The sequence below is a fragment of the Heloderma suspectum genome, chromosome 17, assembly GCF_057233095.1.
Source record: "Heloderma suspectum isolate Gila_16-S chromosome 17, 16-S_ref, whole genome shotgun sequence".
Lineage (NCBI taxonomy): Eukaryota > Metazoa > Chordata > Lepidosauria > Squamata > Helodermatidae > Heloderma > Heloderma suspectum.
Window position 1 is genome coordinate 447986 of NC_139474.1, and position 20447 is coordinate 468432.

Genomic DNA, 20447 nt, shown 5'->3' on the forward strand with positions numbered 1-20447 from the left:
GAATAATGATTTGCAGGAGGATTTGTGGCAAGAAACGTCCTCTGCAATGCCCAAAGTATGTCTCAAGCCTAGAATATACAGCCCATACATGGGGGCTTCCAGCCCCCTCTCTCTACCTGCTTGCATTTCCAAAGTTAGAGACTGAACCAAGGAGTCAGGCTGTGCCTTCCTGAACTTTGTAAGGTTTCTGCACTCCATACAGACTCCCTGACAATTTTTGCCTCATGACTAAATTTGCTTTCCCAAGAGATATTTAGGAGGAAACATGAAAATACAGGTTATATTTACACCCTTTTTAAAAGATGCATTCATTTATGTAACCTAGTTGGTCTTTGCCTTTTTCAACTTGTTTTTTTAGCTAGCTATTTTTCTGTCAACTCCATATTCTGAAGTCAGTTACAATTAAAAATAGACCTTCACACCAGCCATATCCCTATCTCTTATTGTAAAGAACGGCTCAGATGAGGAAGAGTTCAGTTGAAGAGCTGGGTAGCTATTTGAAAACCCTGTAGTTTTTTTCTCATGATGCTAAAATGAATGGAAAGGAGTGGAAATATTTTGGAGTTCAAAGCAGTTAATACTGAAAACTCTCCCAGACATTGGGGGTCAAAGAAAGGAAACTCAAGTCAACTTAGGAGAAACTTGTTTGGAAAATGCTGACAAAAAGTAGGAAACTATTTTTCCTTGGTCATGGCTTGGAATTTTGCAAATTCAAGTCATCTATTGTTAAAGAGTATTGATCAAAGATTCTTTTCTATTTAGTGGTTTCTTGCAAAGCTCATGAGAAAAACTGTGTAAATATTAGAGTCAGTCCACAAAAGCTTTAGGAATCTTTATAATCAGCTCCTTGCCACCTTCATAATGTGATGTGGCTGCAAAAAAGGCCAATGCTCTTTTGGGCTGCATTAATAGAAGCACAGCTTCCAAATCCTGGGAAGTACTAGTTCCCCTGTACTCAGCACTGGTTAGGCCTCATCTGGAGTACTGTGTCCAGTTCTGGGCACCACACTTGAAGAAGGATGCAGACAAACTGGAGAGGGTTCAGAGGAGGGCAACAAAGATGATCAGGGGACTGGAAACAAAGCCCTATGAAGAGAGATTGAAAGAACTGGGCATGTTTAGCCTTGAGAAGAGAAGACTGAGGGGAGATATGATAGCACTCTTCAAGTACTTGAAAGGTTGTCACAGAGAAGAAGGCCAGGATCTCTTCTTGATCATCCCAGAGTGCAGGACAAGGAATAATGGGCTCAAGTTACAGGAAGCCAGATTCCGGCTGAACATCAGGAGAAACTTCCTGACTGTTAGAGCAATACGACAATGGAACCAATTACCTGGGGAGGTGGTGGGCTCTCCCACACTGGAGGCCTTCAAGACGAGGCTGGACAGCCATTTGTCAGGGATGCTCTGACTTGGATTCCTGCATTGAGCGGGGGGTTGAACTCGATGGCCTTGTAGGCCCCTTCTAACCCTACTATTCTATGATTCTATGATTCTGTGATTCTCTCGATCTTCTCTCCTCCTTCATGGGCCAAACATTAAGATCAGCTGGGTAAGAATTTTGATTGAAGACATACTCTTTAAGAATCCTCAGAAAACTTTTCAAACGTTTCTGCGTGTTCCCACTACTACCACTGTATTCGTCAGTGCTCTCATAGAATCTTTTATCATAGCAACGTTGTTGTGATTTTGTTTTAGAAGTATTTATAAGGACTTTCCATCTCTCAAGCTTTTCAGTGTAAGTATTTTCTGTCAGACCGACCCCAAAAAGGAAAAGGAAAAAAAGACCACTGCACTTCCTTCCTCAGAAGAGTTCAGATTGCTTAGTTAGTTGGGTAACTTAAGGCACAACCCTTTGTATGTTTAGCCAGTAAAAAGTCCTATAATTTCCAGCATTCCCCAGCCAGCCATGTTGTAGGGGCTGTAGGACTTTTTTGTCTAAACATGCATAGGATTGGGCGCTCGGGGGTCTGAAAACTCCTCCCACAAGGGGGGACTTGGCATTCTAAGACAGACCTGTGAACAACCGCTCTTCAGGGGTGCATTAAGCGTGGCCTCCAGAACACCACACAGGACACAGGAGTGGTGACAAGCGAGAGTGGCGGAACACTTTCTGGTTTGCAGGCAGAAGCTTCCATTTCCAGTTAAAGGGAGATCCTGTTGCTGAGCTGGGGAAATCCCTCTGCCTGGAGAGCAGCTGCCACTCACAGCAGACCATACTGGGCTTGATTGGCCAACAGTCTGACTCCAAGGTAAGGCAAATTGATATGACTTTTTACAAAAATGTGTTCCTTTTTCTTTAATGCCACAAATGACCAGACTAGCTAGAAAATCAAATCCAGAATCAGGCACATGGAGTGTTTGGAAGGATCTGGCTTGCAGTCTGGAGGCTTCTCCTGGAAGCTCTGGTGCTGACTGTAGCTAGGGGTGCTTTTGCACAGCTGTGGCTGCACCCTTTCCTGGATCAGGTGGATCTGGCCACTGGCGCTCATGTCTTGGTCACATCCAGACTGGACTACTGGGGCTCTTTTTGAAAGGTGTTCAAAAGTTCAGCTGGTACACAATGCAGCAGCCAGACTGATCTCTGGAGTTTGCTTTCTGGAACACATTATTCTAGTCCCATGCCATCTGCTCTGGCTTCCAGTTCACTTCCAGGCCTAATTCAAGGTGCTGGTTATCCTGAGGTTATCTTCTGAGACCCTGCTCCCATTGGTTTCTGAGGTGTGTTTGGCTGGGATGTGCCACAGAGATTTCTCCGTGGTGCCACCCGGACTGTGGGGTTCCCTCCCTCCCTAGACAAGGGTCATCTGGACTTTAGACAGTGGGAGAAAATGTTTATTGCACCAGGACTTCACGTCAAACTGCATTTTGTACCCGCTACTCTGTTTTTAGTCTGGTTCTGTTTGGGGGGCTTCAGTATCCGTTTAAATTACTACGTTCTTGTTTTATGTTGAAATAGATTATAATGGTTGTTGTAAGCCATCTTGGTGGTCTTTTAGGCTGAAGGGCAGGAGATAAAAGTCTTTTAAATAAATAAATATTTTAAAAACATGTTTTGCAGGCTACTAATTTTTGAAATTAGCAGCTCTAACCCTTGTTGTTGTTGTTAAAATTATCTTGTTGTAAGAGAGATCAGTATTATTGTTCCCCATGTTACGGTTGTCGGGGAGGCTGAAGAGGCTGACAGCAACTTGCCAAAAGCTCTGGCCTGGACTAAGTACGCAGCAGATGACTCATGCAGATGGCAAGAGAGGGATCGTATTTTGGAATGCCCCCTGTCCTCCAGGTAAAAAAGTAGCCCAGCAGGAAAAGAGTGAGCTAGAACCTTTCTCTCTGATGTGCTGGGTTGATGTTTTTAATTTGCGGGGGATTTTGTACAGGAAGAGCATTCATAACCTCAGGACTCTACGACCCCATTCTTCCTCATTTGTGGGGCAGGCCACAACTTTTAGCCACTGCGCTGCACCTTCTCTTTCTTTTCCTACAGCTGAGGCACCCACCTCCCACACTTCCCCTCATCCCCACTATGTGGGATCAAAGGAACCCCAGACTCCGAGGACCCGCCCCTTCCCCCCCCGATCTCTGGACCCCCCAGAGGGCAAGATGGGTTCCGCACCTGTGTCGTGCTCAGTTCCGCGGGTGCAAGCCACCATGGCGCCCATGCTTGGCTGCGAGGTCATTCCAGACATGGCATCTACCGCGACGTCCACGATGTCGGCCCCGGCGGCGGCACAAGCCAGCATGGAGGCCACGCCAGCCCCGGAGGTGTCGTGGGTGTGGACGTGCAAGGGGATGCCGGGGAAGTGTTGGCGCAGCGCTCCCACGAGCAGAGAGGAGGCCTGTGGCTTCAGGACACCAGCCATGTCCTGGAAGAGAACGTGGGGGGGGGGGTTGAGGGGGGCACAGGCACACAGCGGCGATGGGAGAGCCGGCGACGTTCGCGCTCACCCAAGCGCTCCAAAAATCACTTTGAACCGTCGTTCGTCTTTCTCCCATTTTCAACCTGTTTTTAAGGCTCTTTCTTTTGAAAGGCAAAAAGGCACATTTCTGGGTGTATTTTTCCAAAGTGTGCACTTCCCCCCCATTGACTTTAGTCAAAACACATCGAAATGCTTTTTTTTGTAATGCACATTTCAAAGTGCACACATTAAAAGAAATATGCATTTTTGATGCGTTCACAAATTTGGGATTTTGTGAACGCTTCTCCGCGCAAAGTGGTCCTGCTTGTGTTTCTGTCGGGGTTGCGGGTGGGACATGTTTGCATGGTTTGCAGACAGAAGCAAGATTCTTGTAGAGAGACAACAGCTGGGGAAATGTGGGGAAGGGAGGAAGGTCAGGGCAGGGGCAGGGGCAGGGGCAGGGGCAGGGGCTGGCTAGGGGAGGAGGTGTTGGCAGGAGGAGGGGGCAAAAGGGAAGTGGAGTGAGGAGACACAAAGGAAACGATGGATGCAGCAGGAACCAATACGGAGCTACAGGAGAGAGGGGAGTTGGGCCCGCAGTCACGTGCGGTCCAGACCTTTCCAGACCAGGGGCTCCTGTTCCTTGGTCTCTGTCTCCCCTGCTCCTTCTCCTCCCTCCTCTCTTCTCTCCTCCTTTTGTCTCACCGACTTCCTTGGGCAGCCACACCAAGGGATTCAAGCATCTCCCTCATATTTCTTCTTTGTAGCTCTCTTGCCTGTTCCCTGATTGCCAGTAGCAATTGGAAAAAATCAAAGACAATATTCTGTGGTCTGCGTGAGGAGGAATTAAAACCATTTCCTGCCACGCACTTGCGCAAGAGTGTACAGCGTGTGGAGGCACAAGGTTCCCTTGGGGGGGAAACCTATATACCCCCCACCCAGAATGTGGCTGATTCCCCGACCCAGACCCAAGCTTCCTTTTACCTTGATGGCCAAGATATGGGTCCCAGCTTTGACCAGCTCCTCGGCCAGGCTGATGTAATAATCCAGCGTGTACTTCGTCCGGCTAGGGTCAGCAACATCCCCCGTATAGGAGATGGCTGCCTCCACCACGCCTCCGGCCTGCCCAGCAGCCTCCATCCCCAGCAGCATGTTGGGAAGGTAGTTGAGGGAGTCAAAGACTCTGAAGATGTCCATGCCGTTCTCCTTGGCCACTTCGCAGAACCTGAAGAAGTAAGATGCAGGACTGCAGAGGTGGCAGGGTCATGGGAGGCACAGGAGAACTCTAGCGCCCCCAGAAGGAGACGGAGCCACAGCCAGCTTCCCCGGCTTAAGGAATGAGGGGTTTGAGCAGGCCTGCAAACTGCTGCCCTCCTGGCCACCCATGGCAAGTGAGAGTCAGGTCCAGGCAGAGGAGCCTGTGTCGATGAGAAGGAAGCGCGTTCCTTCTGAGGGTCAGCGACGTTGTAGATGAATTTGCAAAGCTCAGTTTCAGCCTCTCCCCCACAGTAACTAAGACAATGTGGCTGAAGGAGCTCAGTCTTATGGGGCTGGACAGATAACAGTCCAAGACACAGGAACCACCCATGTCCACGGAATGTTGTTAAGGATTTCAAGGAAGGAAAAGCAAAATGAAGTGTGTGGTGCCTGGTGGGCGCTGAGCATCTCTGCCTGCCTCGCCTGGGAGCCTGATGAAGCCCAATACACATAACATCAAAGAAAAAAAGCACCAATAAACTAAAGGCCAGTGCTGGAAGAGGGTTTGGCAGAGAGAGACCGAGTGATGTCTGAACTTGGAGTGTGATGTCGGGCTTGAAGGAGGACTGTCAGGCGTTGCCTCCCCAGGTGACAGTGCCTCCACTGTGAAAGGGGGCGGGTGCGCGAGGCTGCCCTGGGGGAGAGGTGTGGCTGCCAACCACTGTTTGTAGGCTAATTGTGCCTAAGGGGGTTTATTTATCCTTGTAGGGAATGGTGTTTATATTTCTGCCACACTTTATTCTCTCTCCTGTTTAGCTGTTGGCTTAGGTTAGTTTATCTCTGCTGTTTTATTTGATATTACATGTCTTGATATTTCTATTGTGTATTTATCTGTGAACACTATGGCTACTGGCAATTGTTTCTGTTTTCTTATATTGCTACATTTATATTTTCATTTGATATGTTGTTGTATTTACTGTTCATTTGTTAAATTGTGAGCTGCTTTGGGAACAATTTTGGCGAAAAGTGGCAAACAATGAATAGATAAGAGATGAGAACTTACCTATTCTATGATTCTATGATTCTATGATGTGATAATGATGAGGAAGTGAATGGAAGCTGCAGGACTGTGTGTATCCTCAGATGCAGGAAAATTTCAGGATTTGCTGAGAAATTTCAAGATTTGCTAAGAACGCGGCTTCCCAACAATCTTTTGAAAAGGAGTTCAGTTTCCCAACGATGTCGCCCGGCACCATGGGCCATGCTGGCTGGGACTGATGGGAGTTGCGGTCCCACACTCCCCATCCCTGCCTTACCGTAGAAGCAAAGCTAAGGGTGGAAGCAGGTGGGGAAATCTCAGGATGGAGGGGTGGGGGGGAGAATTCGAGTGGCTACAAGTTGGTGCTTCTCTGCATCTCTCTCCTCCCCCTCCTCCCCCAAATGCCAAGCAGTTAAAAAAATCTATGCAAAAAGGGGCTCAATCTTCATGACACAGACAAGAGATGGGCTGCAGAACTTACCTGAAGACGGAGTTGTCCGGGTAGTTGGTGTAACCCACGGCGTTGGCCCCCCTCAACAGCATCTGGAACGGGATGTTGGGGATGAGCTCTCGGAGCTCCTGCAGCCGGCGCCACGGGCACTCGTACAGGAAGCGCATGGCAACATCAAAGGTGGCCCCTGAGGGCACGAGGGAGGACAGGGCAGAGGAGAGACCAGCATCAGCCAAACGTCTGGGGTGGAGGCTCATGGGCTGCCCTTGTGCAGAATGCCCTGTGCCGGCCTCCACGGAGTGGCAGTAGGAGAAGAGAACATGGTGCACTTCCAGAGCGAGGGCTGGCTGAAGGCGCTTGGCTGCCTGAGGCACAGCAGCCGCTGCCCCCCCCCCCCCCGATCCAAGTCCAGGCGCATAGCGCCCAAAGCCAGCCATGCGATTTTGGCACGGGGGGCAGAAGATCCCGCAAACACCTCTGCCCATCCCTGGCAGCAAAAATGCAACAGCAGCAGCAACAAATTAAATAGCTAACAACTTGCTGCCCTTGCATAATGCCCAAAACCTGCTGCCTGAGGCAGCCGCTTCACTCTGCCTAATGGGAGGACTGGCCCTGTCCATCATGTCTCTCCCATTATACCAAATCACAGTCGACAATCAGGAACGACCCAAGGCTGGAAGCCAAGACCCTCTAGAGCAAGTGGGCCAAATCTTGCCTTGCATATGTTACTAGACCCCTCCAACCAGATCCAGGCACAAAATGGCACTGCAGGGGTGGAGCTAAACACCAAATGGCATCTCAGGGTGATGAACAATCTCTTTAGCTCCCCCCCCCCCCAATAGCCTGCATAAGGAAATACCAATCTCCACAGCACTGAACTACAGAGCAGGGAATCGAACATCAACACCAAAAAACAACCAGCAGAACTAGAAAACAATCTGGTCAAAGGAATCTAAAAAACCACGAGCAACAGTGCAATCCTAAACATGTCTACTCAGAAGTAAGCCTCACGGTGTTCAGTGAGACCTGCTCCCAGGTGAATATGGATAGGCTTTTCAGCCCATTTAGCAAGGTGCTTTGGAGGGAGAGGAAAGGAGGCTGAAGGAGGCTCAGAATAAATCATATCCTGGCCTCTCCAGTCTCCTCTGCTCCCACCCACCAGAACGCCCCCTTTTCTCCCTCTCCAAGGTCAACTTTCTGACCTTGAAGAAGCAGCTGCACTGGCTGCAAGGGGTTAGGGATCAGAGCTCCGAGTCCCCTTCTGTGGCTGGAGTGTTATCGGAAAGGATGTTCCCCCAGGGACCATAGCATTGCGCTCTTAGTCTCCGGGGGTATCCCTGATTATTATCCCCCCAAAGTAATTGCTGTCTGTTACCCATGTTTATACATAAGGTGCTAGATTTTTCATCTGAATTTGAATTTTTCATTTGATTTTCATTTGAATTCCCACTGCTTGTCCAAAGTCTTTTATTACCTGCATGGCCATCGTTAAGCTACTAATAGGATCTGATGTGTTAAAATGATATTGTCTACAAACAAATTAATCAGATTTGGTTGTGAATTAATTTGAATCCCTTCTATCAGTAGGGAGTTGTGAAATGAGTTTGCTATGGCTTCAACCGATAAAGCAAAAATAGTGGGGACAGAGGACAACCTTGGTTGGTTTCCCAGTTAATCTTAATTGGTGGGACATCTACTCCCACCAATTTGTTCATTTGTGTCATTTGTTCTGATGACCGCTTGGCTTTGAAAGTAAAACTGAGAAAGACAACTTCTGAAACCTATCTCCCATCATTGTATGCTTGCTCAGGGCAAGTAAGTAAGGCCATTTTAGCTCACCAAAGGTTTAGCTGCATCCAATGATGTTATGGAATAGGGGTTCCTGCTCTTTTTCATGCAGTGGAGAACTTCACTGAGTACTCTTCTTATCAGGTCAGCTATATTATCCCGTCTAATAAAACTAAATTGATATTGTGGAGCTATTTATACACCTCTCTGCCAGAACTCCTGTAATTATCTGTGTACCCTGATTTAATAACGTAATAGGATGATATGAATCAGCCTCTTCAGGCTGTCCACCACAACCCCAAGATTAGGGTGTTATGCTGATTAGCCACTGTTAACTCAGACCCCATTGGTGTATATGTGAAACTGGGATATTTTGTTCCAATGTGCATCACTTTGCGCTTGTTTACACTGAGCCACATTTGACATTTTGATGCTCATTGTCGCAGTTTGGAGAGATCCTTTTGGAGTTCTTTGCCATTTTTAATTTTGTTTTGACCACTCTGGTATCATCAGGAATTTGGTGTCATTAGCAAATGTGGCCACCTCACTGTTCACCCCTAACTCCAGATAATTTATGAATAAGTTAAAAAGCATTGGTCCCAATACAGATCCTCGTGGGGCCCCATTGTTTGCATCCCTCTATTGTGAGAACTGTCCAACTATTCCTACTCTCCCACAGTAAAGGGTCAGTGCAAAAATCCTAGTAACAGAATGCAACCCAGCGGGCTGTGGCTATGGATGAGCAAAAGTGTCACCCAGGAGAAAATTCCAGGTGAGACTGAGGTTTGTGGAAGACAAATGCTCCCTGAAGCCCTCCTAATGTGCCATATTTTCATTTCTTGAGGTAAAATGCAACACCACGATCTGCACCAATTTTTTCTTCCTACAACATGCCAGAAGAGAGGGAGAGTTTTGACAATGGAACCAATGACCTAGGGAGGTGGCGGGCTCTCCCACACTGGAAGCATTCAAGATGAAGCTGGACAGGTTGTCACAGAGAGGAAGGCCAGGACCTCTTCTCGATCATCCCAGAGTGCAGGAAACAGAATAATGGGCTCAAGTTACAGGAGGCCAGATTCTGGCTGAACATCACGAAAAAATTCCTGACTGTTAGAGCAATAGGACAATGGAACCCATTCCCTAGGGAGGCGGTGGGCTCTCCCACACTGGAGGCACTCAAGCCATCTGTCAGGGATGCTCTGACTTGGATTCCTGCATTGAGCAGAGGGTTGGAGTCGATGGCCTTGTAGGCCCCTTCCAACCCTACTATTCTATGATTCTGTGAGTCATCTGGTTGCAACATGGGTACTGAGGCTGTGGTAGAGCACAGCTCCAGGTGTTGTGGCAATGTTGCCCAGGCAACGGGTGAAATTTGAAGCTCCCCTCACCAAGGAACATCAAAAGGGGCTGTCCAACAAGGGATGGCCATCGCAAGGAAATCTGACCCTTTTTAAGCTCGCTGGATTGTCCCTGGCTTGGCTTGCATTTGTGAGCCGAGCCATGGGCTTTTTTTCAGAATCTGGGATCTTTTCTCAGATTTTTTCCCTTAAAGTGACATTTATGCAAATTGCAACTGCAATTTACGTAACCTGCACAATTTGCGGCTTTAATATGTGTAAATTACAGCTGAAATTTGCAGAAGTTATACAAATTGCAGCCACAATTTGCAAAAATGTTGCTTTAGACCCCCCCCCCCAAAAATCTTCGAGCTGGTTGACTCGATCTGCATCGAGTTGGGACAGTGTGCAGCTAAGCCAGTCGAAGTCCAGGAGGCTGAGCTGCTAAAAGCTCAGCAAACTTTACCCCCTGGATAGATTCCTCAGACATCCCTACGTCCAACTTCACAGCTTTGAAACATGGCTGAGAACTTAATGGGCCTGTTTCGCCTCAGCCCTAGTTTTAATGCATGCACAGGCAAAGTCCAGTGTAAAATCTGTCTCCTCACCTAAATTCCATAGCTAAAAAATGGGAGGAAGCTCACGCCTTCCCCATACTTCATGGGAACTGGCCAAAAAGGGGAGCAGGAAAGCTAGCCAGGCCTCACCTCCACCCAGTCCTTTAACTCTCCTAGTACCAAAACTCTCAAGAGAGAAGAGAAAAGCAGGGCATCCTTATCCCAAACACCGGGCCAACCGGGCCCCTGTGGCCACCAGCTATATCGAGGGCCCATAAAGCCCATAAAGGCTTCTCACCTCCCCAGTTCTCGATGCTAAAGAGGTTGCTGAAGTTGTGGGCCACGAAGGGGGAGATTTTCTTCAGGTCATGGGTGCGGACGCGGGTGGCCAGCAGAGACTGGTGAGCATCCCGGAAGGTGGTGTCCATCAAGAGCAAGCCGTTGTGCTGGCGAATGGCTCTGGCAAAGCCCAAAGGGCCCTCATGGAGAAGGACATCCCGGAAACCTGTGGGAGGTTGACCTATTGCAGAAACATGATGGGACATGATGAAATGTTAGGCATGGGATGCAGAACATGGGCAGATAAAAGTTTTTCTCCCTCTCCCAGGACCCTGGTCGCCCAGTGAAACCAATTGGCAGGAGATTTGAGAGCGACAAAAGTAAACTCTTCTTCACACAACAGGCGGGGTCACACATCACGATACGCCCTCCCCCCCCGAGAACGACCGCTAGCCCATGATGGTGCTGACAAACAGCCTCTCCGAGGCTTGCCGTGGCTTGTTCCCCTCCCACCCGCTCCGTGCACATGTCCCGGGGCCCTTTACGGCTAAATGTGCCACCCGCAACCGTTGCTCCTCTGCTTTGACAGCAGCCTTTTCACTATCGGTCCACTGAGTTTGCTGGGTGTATCTTGCCTTTGCAAGATTTCCCGAGAGAAACTTCCCCAGCGTCTCCCCTGCCCTTGGCAGATGGCTACGTGCCTCTGCTTGCTTAACCAATAAAAATGGTAAACCCTGACAGGGACTTCTGTTGCTTAACCCTCTGTCTTGTGCGTCGCCCGGGAGAGGCGCGCCGCTTCATCGCCTGCCCAAGCAGGGAGTGGGTTTCGCTCAGCCTCTGCTCTCCGACAGGGGTAGCAGCAGCTTTTGCTCACCATTCCTTTCCCCGCCCCCAGGCTCCGCCCCCCAGCAGCTTCCGCGCACCCTCCCCCAACAACCCACTGCACGACCCCCGAGAACTGGGGGTACTCCTCCCCTTCCCCATCCTCCATGGCCTCCGACTGCCAGGGGACATTTCTGTCACCTGCCCTGCTTTGCTCCCACCTCTGCTCTCTGTCAGTCGAGAAATGACGATCTCCCACCATCCCCCCGCGCCGCTCCAGTCTCCGACAGCCCAAGGAGCGGCTTGAGTTCAGGTCGTGCCTCACCTGCTTGGCCCCACCGACGCGTTCTTTGAGCCAGAGTCCTGCTCCACCCACCCACCCTGCTCTTCGGGAGCACAAGAAGCCGCCCTTCTCACCCGTTACACCACCTGCACTATCAGCCCTGTGTCCCCCCGTCCCCGCCGCCTCATGTCCGCTGTGGAGCAGCTCTCTAGTTTTCATATCTGCTGTTTCCCATAAAGCACATACCAGGCACCAGCTAAAAAACGTATTGAGAAACCACAGCTAGCAACGTGTTATAGACAAATTTCTTGTCAGCATGAGAACAGCCTTGCATGGTCCTGGCTGCTCATCCACGCTCGTTCTGGAAGGCACTCCGAGGAGTCTGAACGGGACTGGCAAGCAGCTTCACCGTAGCAAGTTGCACCAGTCTGAAAATGTATATCACCTACAGAAATGACCGGATGACCATCCTTTGCATTGTTTATATGGGGTGTCCTACCTCCGGGGTACCGAATGGGTGGGTGGGCTATACATGGGACATGCCACAAAGCAGGGTAATGGGGGAGGGGGTGTGATTATGCGGGAAAAGTGAGTTGCTCATTCGTGGAGGGGGGCGGCTCTGTGGGCTCTCCTGCTGCTGGCCTCCGTTGCTCTGTTCTTCCACAGGCGCTGCCGCTCTTTCAGGCAAGGCCCCCTGCTTCCGGGAAGCCAGTAGAGGTGGGGCCGCTAGGGTCTGCAAACAGACATTCCAAGCCTAGCAGGGGGCCTGTCCTCCCTCCCTCACCAGAGACAGTTTGGGAAGGAGGGTTCTCTCCAGCTCGCCACCCACATCTGCAGGGGGTGCACTGGCACACACAAGAGCCTGCAGCACCATCTGGTCTAGATCAGCAATAGTGTGTCACATGCACTGCAGCTCCTCCTCTGGAGACAGGTGCCTGGGCAGAACAGGGGGTGATCCCGGCTCTCTGGAGGGCCAATGTCCACAACTTCCATGGGCGGTCCAGCTCCGACTGCATTTCCCTCGGGAAAGGGCTCCAGGCCGCTTCCCAAATGGCCCTGCCAATGGCCTTTCTTTAGAGTGAGCACCCTGGGTTCGCGTAGCATGGTAGTGGACCAGGCAGCTTTTCTCACCGCAGAAGGAAAATATGTTGGGCTGCTTGTACTCAAGGAGTACATAGTGGGGGAACTTGTCCCAGACGTGGATCGCGCAACTTGCAGGGGCAGCAGGGATGGCCGCACAGAGTGCATTGCAGTTACCAATGCAACACTTTTTGGGGTAGCCCAGCATTGGGGGTCTTGAAATGGTTGCAAACCATGCAGCCTGGACATGCTGGATACGAGCGGCTGTGCAGCAGAGGGTTCAACGAGTCCTGAGGTGCTGGAGTCGGGCCGGAGGACTCCTGGGTCTTCGTGGCACAACATTTGGCTCTCTGAGGCTGTGGCAAGGGAATCCCGCTGCAGGCGGTGCAGCTGGGCATTCTGCCCATCCGACTGAGCAGGACGGCCGCCAGCTTGTCCCAGACTAGCGCGGTGTGTGGCGCCAGTTTGGAGTGGCGATTTCCTTGGACCTTTTCGTCAAGCCACAAAACCTTTCCTTGCGCTGTGCAGGGGTGCGCACGTAGCCTTGCGGTGACATCTGTTCTGAAAGCCAAGAAGAGATTGTCGTGCCTAGGCGCTCTGCAGATGCTTCTGCACCTCTGGACTTATCCAGAGACCAATGAATATCCCAATGAACCTGAATCCTTTGGCTCTGTCTCTGACGTTGCTGGGCTGCCTCCACCTCGGCTGGTGTCCCAGATGCAGCGTTCTTGTGACGCTTGTGTTGAGGGATCTGCAACGGGTGAGCGAGTGCTCCACGTAGTGTTGGTGAGCACTCCACATCCTCCTTCTCTGTGGGATCCATCAGGGGGTGTAAGGAGCAATGCACTATGCCAGGCAAAGCTGGGCAGACTGTGCCTGCTACAGTGCCTGCAGAAACTGCCACACTGTTATGAGGCTATCTGTTCCCAGCCTGGGGGACAGATGGCGGCTCACGGTTCCCACAAGGGTATTTGGGCGGAGGATAGATCAGGGTTCTGTTTACTAGGAGGAATAGACAAGCAACGGTGGGAAGAATTCACAAAAGGGGGAGCTTGATCTCGGTACAAATCAGTTGCACAGGTGAAAAGAATTTTTTTACAAACGGTAACATTTTAATAGATTATGCAATTTGAAGGGCCAAAGTACTGCAGAAGTTACTTCAGTTACAAAATTGGGTGCTTCTTCTCCAGGAGCCTTTTGGAAACATCGATGTAGGTGTTTGGAAACAGGGCACAATGAAGACACAGCTAAACTTGGCAGAATTGCGAGCTCCTTCAAGGGTGCTGGGCAGGCAGTAGACAGCAGGCTCCCAGAGGGGCTGTCAACTGAAGCGGCGAAACTGTGAAGCCAGGGAGCAGAATGCCAAGGAAGGAGGGGGGACAAAGGCCACAGCAGTGCACCTGCTGCTGGGCAGAGATCAGGAACCGGGACCGCGAGGAGGGGCAGGCTTTTTCGCCACTCTTGCTGTTCGTGAAAAATAAGACGCTCTGCAGAGACTGCACTGGGTTCACCAAACACGACAACCCACTCATGGTTGTGTGAACCAGGTCGTGTCATGTGAACCAGGTCAGCGTGTAATTAAGTAATCCAAGTCACTGTCTCACAACGAGGTGACAGTCATTGGCTTGATCGGGGGAAGGCAGGCTCCAGAACTTCGCTCACAGTCCAGCCACACTGACGTCCATCCCTGGTTTCTACGTTCCACCCCTCGCCCCCAGCCCCCACCAAGCCTTCCTCTGTTGCACGCACAGCCTAATTCAGAAGCGGGGGGAGATGCCTCTTTCTTCACTGCTCTTGTTAAACTGGGATCTAGCAATGCTGGGTGATCTTCCGCAAACTGCCCAGAAATCTACCCACAGATCCTGATTTATCTTCTGCCCACCCCTGGCTTAGATGGCTTTAGAAGGGCATTAGACAACTCCACAAAGGAGGGGTAGGGGACGAGGGCCTACTGGTCAGTTTGCCTCCAAATGCAATTGCTGGGGAGCAGCAGAGGGAGAGCACTGCTGCCTCTGGCCTCCGCTGGCCATGTTCAAAACAGGACCCTGGACCGGGTGGATCTACCTCTCCTGATGTTCTTACGCTGGTAAGAATGGCCCTGAGTCCGGCACATGACGTGTGCAGTACAGAGGTGGCTCTCTCAAGCGTAGGCCTCCCCATCGCACACACACCAAGCCAAGCACAGCCCCCGCCCATATTCCAAAGTAGCCCATCGTGGACCCGACACACCCATTTCAGCTGCTTGGCCACGAGAGCCAGCGGACAGGCTGCTTGGGCTGGCTGGAGCACGAGTTGCATAGGCAGACCTGCTCCAAATGACGGGGCACAAGAAGATGTGATAATCACCTTGGAGCAGGTCTGGCTGGGTGAACTTAGGAGGTGACTGCTGGAAAAGGAGGGGCGGCACGTCGACATTCACATACAGGGTTTCCTCTCTGTGGAAGAGCAAACACTCTGGCCAAGTTCAGATGTTAGTGAAAAACTTGGCCAGCTTATTCAGCGGGCTTCCTCTGAGAGAATAAATAGAAAGATGAAGCATCCATAATTAAAGCAGTGCATAACGGTCCCTGTTCATTTGGTGCAAATTGGAAACGGTTTGTGCAGCCCTGTGACTCCAACTTAGTTCTGGATTCCTAAGCAGCAGCTCTTCTTCCTTTTTTTACAAATCTTGTCAGCTGTGAGCTCTGTCAGTTTAATATCATATCAGCAAAGAGTCATGTGTACATCAGCGTGACAGGCCAATCAACGTGACACACAAATCCAATTAGGCAGGGCCCCAGGCCTAGCCGTGTGCGGTGGGCCCCCTACTCTGCTCGCAATATTGAACTCACACACAACCTTGTGCATGCACACTTAGTCAATGATGCCGAACAACAACGCAAAAACTTTCTTTACTGCTTATTTCAGTAGAAATAACCTTCCATGCTTTCCTGGAAGCAAAAAACTCTTGTTCATGGTAGAGAACTCAAGGTTGGGTTCAGATAACACAATAACCCAAACTCAAGAGTGGAGTATGGGTTGGTTTGTTAACCACAAACAACCCACCGTTTACAGCCATGGGTTGTTCTTGGTTAACAAACCACAGTTTATCATGGCTGGGTTCAGACAACACGATAGCCCCCATTTCAACAACATCCCATGGTTTAATGACAACCCACACTGAACTCAGACTCAGCCCTTGTCTAAACCCAGTCAAATACAAACAGAATCTTCTCCTTTTACACAGCACAGAACACTTAAAACACACATCGAAGTGCGCTCTCTCTCTCTCGCTCGCTCGCTCTCTCTCTCACACACACGCACACACACACACACACGCACAGAGCCAGGGCTGGCCCAGAACATTTTGCTGCCTGAGGAGGGCCATCACATGCTTCCTATTCCTCACTGAGCCAGCCCCTCTCAGCCTAAACAACCTCCCAGGATGTTGTCCGGATAAAAATGGGGAGATCTTTAAATGCCTGTGCATTAGAGACAAGATGAATCCACTTGAGAATTGATCTTATAGAGGCCCTGGGGAGGGAGCCTGAAAACTGACACCACCTTTTATACACTAGAAATTCAAAATCTGAGGAAACATCCCCTTGTTTCATCATGTGCCTCTATCTTTTTCTTTCAGAAACAGCCAGTGTGGAACCAACGATCTGGATCCCGATCCTAGTGCACAAGGGGATGGGGGTGAGCCCTTTGTCCCCTGCTGCGGTCTTGATCAGGACCTGCGTCATCTGCAATCTGCATGGATAAAAACGCTGTCATTGACTTCAGTGGGAGTGTCTCTTCTTATGGAAATTGCAGGTGTCAGAGGCCTGATCTAGACTGGGGCTGCAGTGGGGGAAAAGGGCTAAAGGGCCTCTCTGGATAGGGACCCCAGCACTGGCTATGTCAGAAAGAAAAGTCCTGCACTGAAGGGCAAACCATGTGATTCATGCCATGTGTAGTTTGACTCTCGGGACGGCAACTCTGGGGCAACAACCTGCAAATTGTGAGTGGGTCAGAAGGCTCTCTGCTTTTTCCATTTTAGCCACTCAGGCAGTTTACCCCTTTGAACCCAAGTCTTCCAGACCATGCCTCCTTCCCGGCAGAACTCTGCTTCCTCCCTGCTCTGCTGCACTTGGCATTTCATGTATGCTGCCCATTTATTTATTTAGAATACATATATGTTGCCCTTCATTACCCAATCACAGGGCAGTGTACAACATTCCTTAAAAAAGCCATTAAAATAAAATAAAGAGATTAAAACAAAAACATCTACCACACTAGGTATTAAACTCAGCAAATGCCTGGGTAAAGAGATGCATTTTTGTGAGAGGGCTATGAAGGAAGACCCAGAAAGAGGTCTAACCAATGCCCCAGAGGGGTCCTGTTCCTTATCAGCACCATTCCTTCATCTGTCCTCCATATGGAAGTGTTGCAGCCTAGCTCTTTCAGGGTTTGGTGCATTGGTTTGAAAAAACAACGCCATGGATTTCTCCTCTGGCTCAGGGGAAATTTAATAAGATTTAAACATCCTTATTTCATTCTCATAATGCTTGGCTTAGGTTGGGGATTAGCCGCTGACAAAGAAAATAAACTGCTGTAATAATGATACAAGGCTGGAATCCAATATAATTAAACTGAACTTCACGTATCAATCATAAAAAAACAGTAGGCCTGTAAATTAGGGGGCTATTATATCTGTCTGCCCCCCTCCCCCCTCCCCCCAGAGATTTCCATGCTGGCTTGTTGCAGCCATCAAATATTTAGCCGGTGTTAATAAGGAACAAGCAGATTCTCCCCGCCCCCTGCTTTCATATATGTTTGTTTGGGTCATATTTCTGGTGGCGGGACACCCAGTTAGAGCTGCATAGGCAAGAACAGCGGTGAAGGAGAACATTCTGGCTTTTTTAGTCCTGGGCAAAGATTCATCTCATGCACTAAAACCTATTTCCAGTTTTGGAAAAGGGAACAGGTACCACATCTGGTCCCCTTCATGGATCACTGCCTTGTTGTGGCGAAGGGGCTTGCGTAACTCAGTGAAGCCATAAGCTATGCCGTGCAGGGCCACCCAAGATGGACAGGTCAAGGCAGAGAGTTCTGACAAAATGTGGTCCACTGGAGAAGGAAATGGCAACCCACTCCAGTATTCTTGCCAAGAAAACCCCATGGAACGTATCACAAGGCTAAAAGATATGACGCCGGAAGATGAGCCCCTCAGGTCGGAAGGTGTCCAATATGCTACTGGGGAAGAGCAGAGGGTATTTCCAAGTAGCGCCAGAAAGAGTGAAGCGGCTGGGCCAAAGCCGAAAGGACACTCAGCTGTGGATGTGTCTGGCGGTGAAAAGAAAATCCGATGCTGTAAAGAACAATATTGTTTAGGAACCTGGAATGTCAGATCAATGAATCAAGGTAAGCTGGAGGTGGTCAAACATGAGATGGCGAGATTGAACATCGACATCTTGGGAATCAGCGAACTCAAATGGACAGGCATGGGCGAATTTAATTCAGGTGACCATCATATCTACTATTGTGGGCAAGAATCCCTTAGAAGAAATGGAGTAGCACTCATAGTCAACAAAAGGGTGGGAAAAGCAGTATTGGGGTACAATCTTAAAAATGATAGAATGATCTCAGTACGAATCCAAGGCAAACCATTCAACATCACAGTAATTCAAGTCTATGCCCCAACCACTGAGGCCAAAGAAGCTGAGGTTGATCGGTTCTATGAAGACCTACAACACCTTCTAGAACTAACACCAAAAAAAGATGTCCTCTTCATCATAGGGGATTGGAATGCTAAAGTAGGAAGTCAAGAAATCACCGGGATAACAGGCAAGCATGGCCTTGGTGTACAAAATGAAGCAGGACAAAAGCTAATAGAGTTTTGCCAAGAGAACATGCTGATCATAGCAAACACTCTTTTCCAACAGCACAAGAGGCGACTCTACACATGGACATCACCAGATGGTCAATATCGAAATCAGATTGATTATGTCCTTTGCAGCCAAAGATGGAGAAGCTCCATACAGTCAGTAAAAACAAGACCTGGAGCTGATTGTGGCTCAGATCGTGAGCTGCTTCTTGCAAAATTTCGGCTTAAATTGAAGAACGTAGGGAAAACCACTAAACCGTTCAGGTATGACCTAAATCATATCCCTGATGAATATACAGTGGAGGTGAGGAATAGATTTCAGGGATTAGACCTGATAGACAGAGTGCCTGAGGAACTATGGACGGAGGTCCGTAACATTGTTCAGGAGGCAGCAACGAAATCCGTCCCAAAGAAAAAGAAATGCAAGAAAGCCAAGTGGCTGTCTGATGAGGCTTTACAAGTAGCTCACGAAAGAAGGGAAGCGAAAAGCAAAGGAGAAAGGGGAAGATATACCCAACTGAATGCAGAGTTCCAGAGAATAGCAAGGAGAGACAAGAAGGCCTTCTTAAATGAACAATGCAAAGAAATCGAGGAAAACAACAGAATGGGAAAGACTAGAGATCTCTTCAAGAAAATTGGAGATCTCAAGGGAACGTTTTGTGCAAAGACGGGCATGATAAAGGACAAAGAAGGCAGGGACCTAACAGAAGCAGATGAGATTAAGAAGAGGTGGCAAGAATACACAGAAGAACTATACAGGAACAATCTGAATGTCCCTGATAGCCATGATAGTGCGGTCACTGAACTTGAGCCGGACATCCTCGAGAGTGAAGTCAAGTGGGCCTTAGGAAGCATTAGTAACAACAAAGCTAGCGGAGATGACAGTATTCCAGCTGAGCTATTGAAAATCCTAAAAGATGATGCTGTTAAAGTGCTGCATTCAATATGCCAACAAATCTGGAACACTCAACAGTGGCCACAAGACTGGAAAAGGTCAGTTTACATTCCAATTCCAAATAAGGGCAACGCCAAAGAGTGTTCAAACTACCGCACAATTGCGCTCATTTCACATGCCAGCAAGGTGATGCTCAAAATCCTACAAGCTAGGCTTCAGCAGTATGCGAACCGAGAACTACCGGAAGTACAAGCTGGGTTTCGAAGAGGCAGAGGAACTAGAGATCAAATCGCCAACATTCGCTGCATCATGGAGAAAGCAAGAGAATTCCAGAAAAACGTCTATTTCTGCTTCATTGACTACGCTAAAGCCTTTGATTGTGTGGATCACAACAAACTGTGGCAAATTCTTAAAGTGATGGGAATACCAGACCACCTTACCTGTCTCCTGAGAAACCTGTACGAGGGTCAAGAAGCAACAGTCAGAACCAGACATGGAACAACCGATTGGTTCAAAATTGGGAAAGGAGTACGACAAGGCTGCATACTGTCACCCTGCTTATTTAACTTATATGCAGAGTACATCATGAGAAATGCCGGGTTGGATGAATCAGAGGTCGGAATTAAGATTGCCGGGAGAATTATCAACAACCTCCGATATGCAGACGATACCACCCTAATGGCAGAAAGCGAAGAGGATCTCAAGAGCCTCTTGTTGAGGGTGAAAGAGGAGAGTGCAAAAGCTGGTTTGAAACTCAACATTAAAAAAACTAAGATCATGTCATCTGGCCCTATCACTTCCTGGCATATAGAAGGGGAAGAAATGGAAGCAGTGACAGATTTTACTTTCTTGGGCTCCAAGATCACCGCAGACGGGGACTGTAGCCATGAAATTAAAAGACGCTTGCTCCTTGGGAGGAAAGCTATGGCAAACCTAGACAGCATAGTAAGAAGCAGAGACATCACCTTACCGACA

At 49.2% G+C, this 20447-nt stretch overlaps 1 protein-coding gene across 6 annotated transcripts in view; it reads right to left on the reverse strand.

Moving 5' to 3' along the window:
- PC (pyruvate carboxylase) overlaps positions 1–20447 on the reverse strand; it is a 229481-nt gene that overhangs the window by 5976 nt on the left and 203058 nt on the right. For all 6 annotated transcript variants that reach the window (XR_014786242.1, XM_084823721.1, XM_084823722.1 and 3 more), the window contains 4 exons: positions 10564–10785; positions 6614–6770; positions 4881–5121; positions 3614–3863 (listed from right to left, as the gene is read on the reverse strand). Coding sequence is in view for 5 of the 6 variants with exons in the window: in XM_084823721.1 (XP_084679847.1) it covers positions 3614–3863; positions 4881–5121; positions 6614–6770; positions 10564–10785 (870 nt within the window). In the remaining variant the exon portion in view is untranslated. The remainder of the gene's footprint in view (positions 1–3613; positions 3864–4880; positions 5122–6613; positions 6771–10563; positions 10786–20447) is intronic.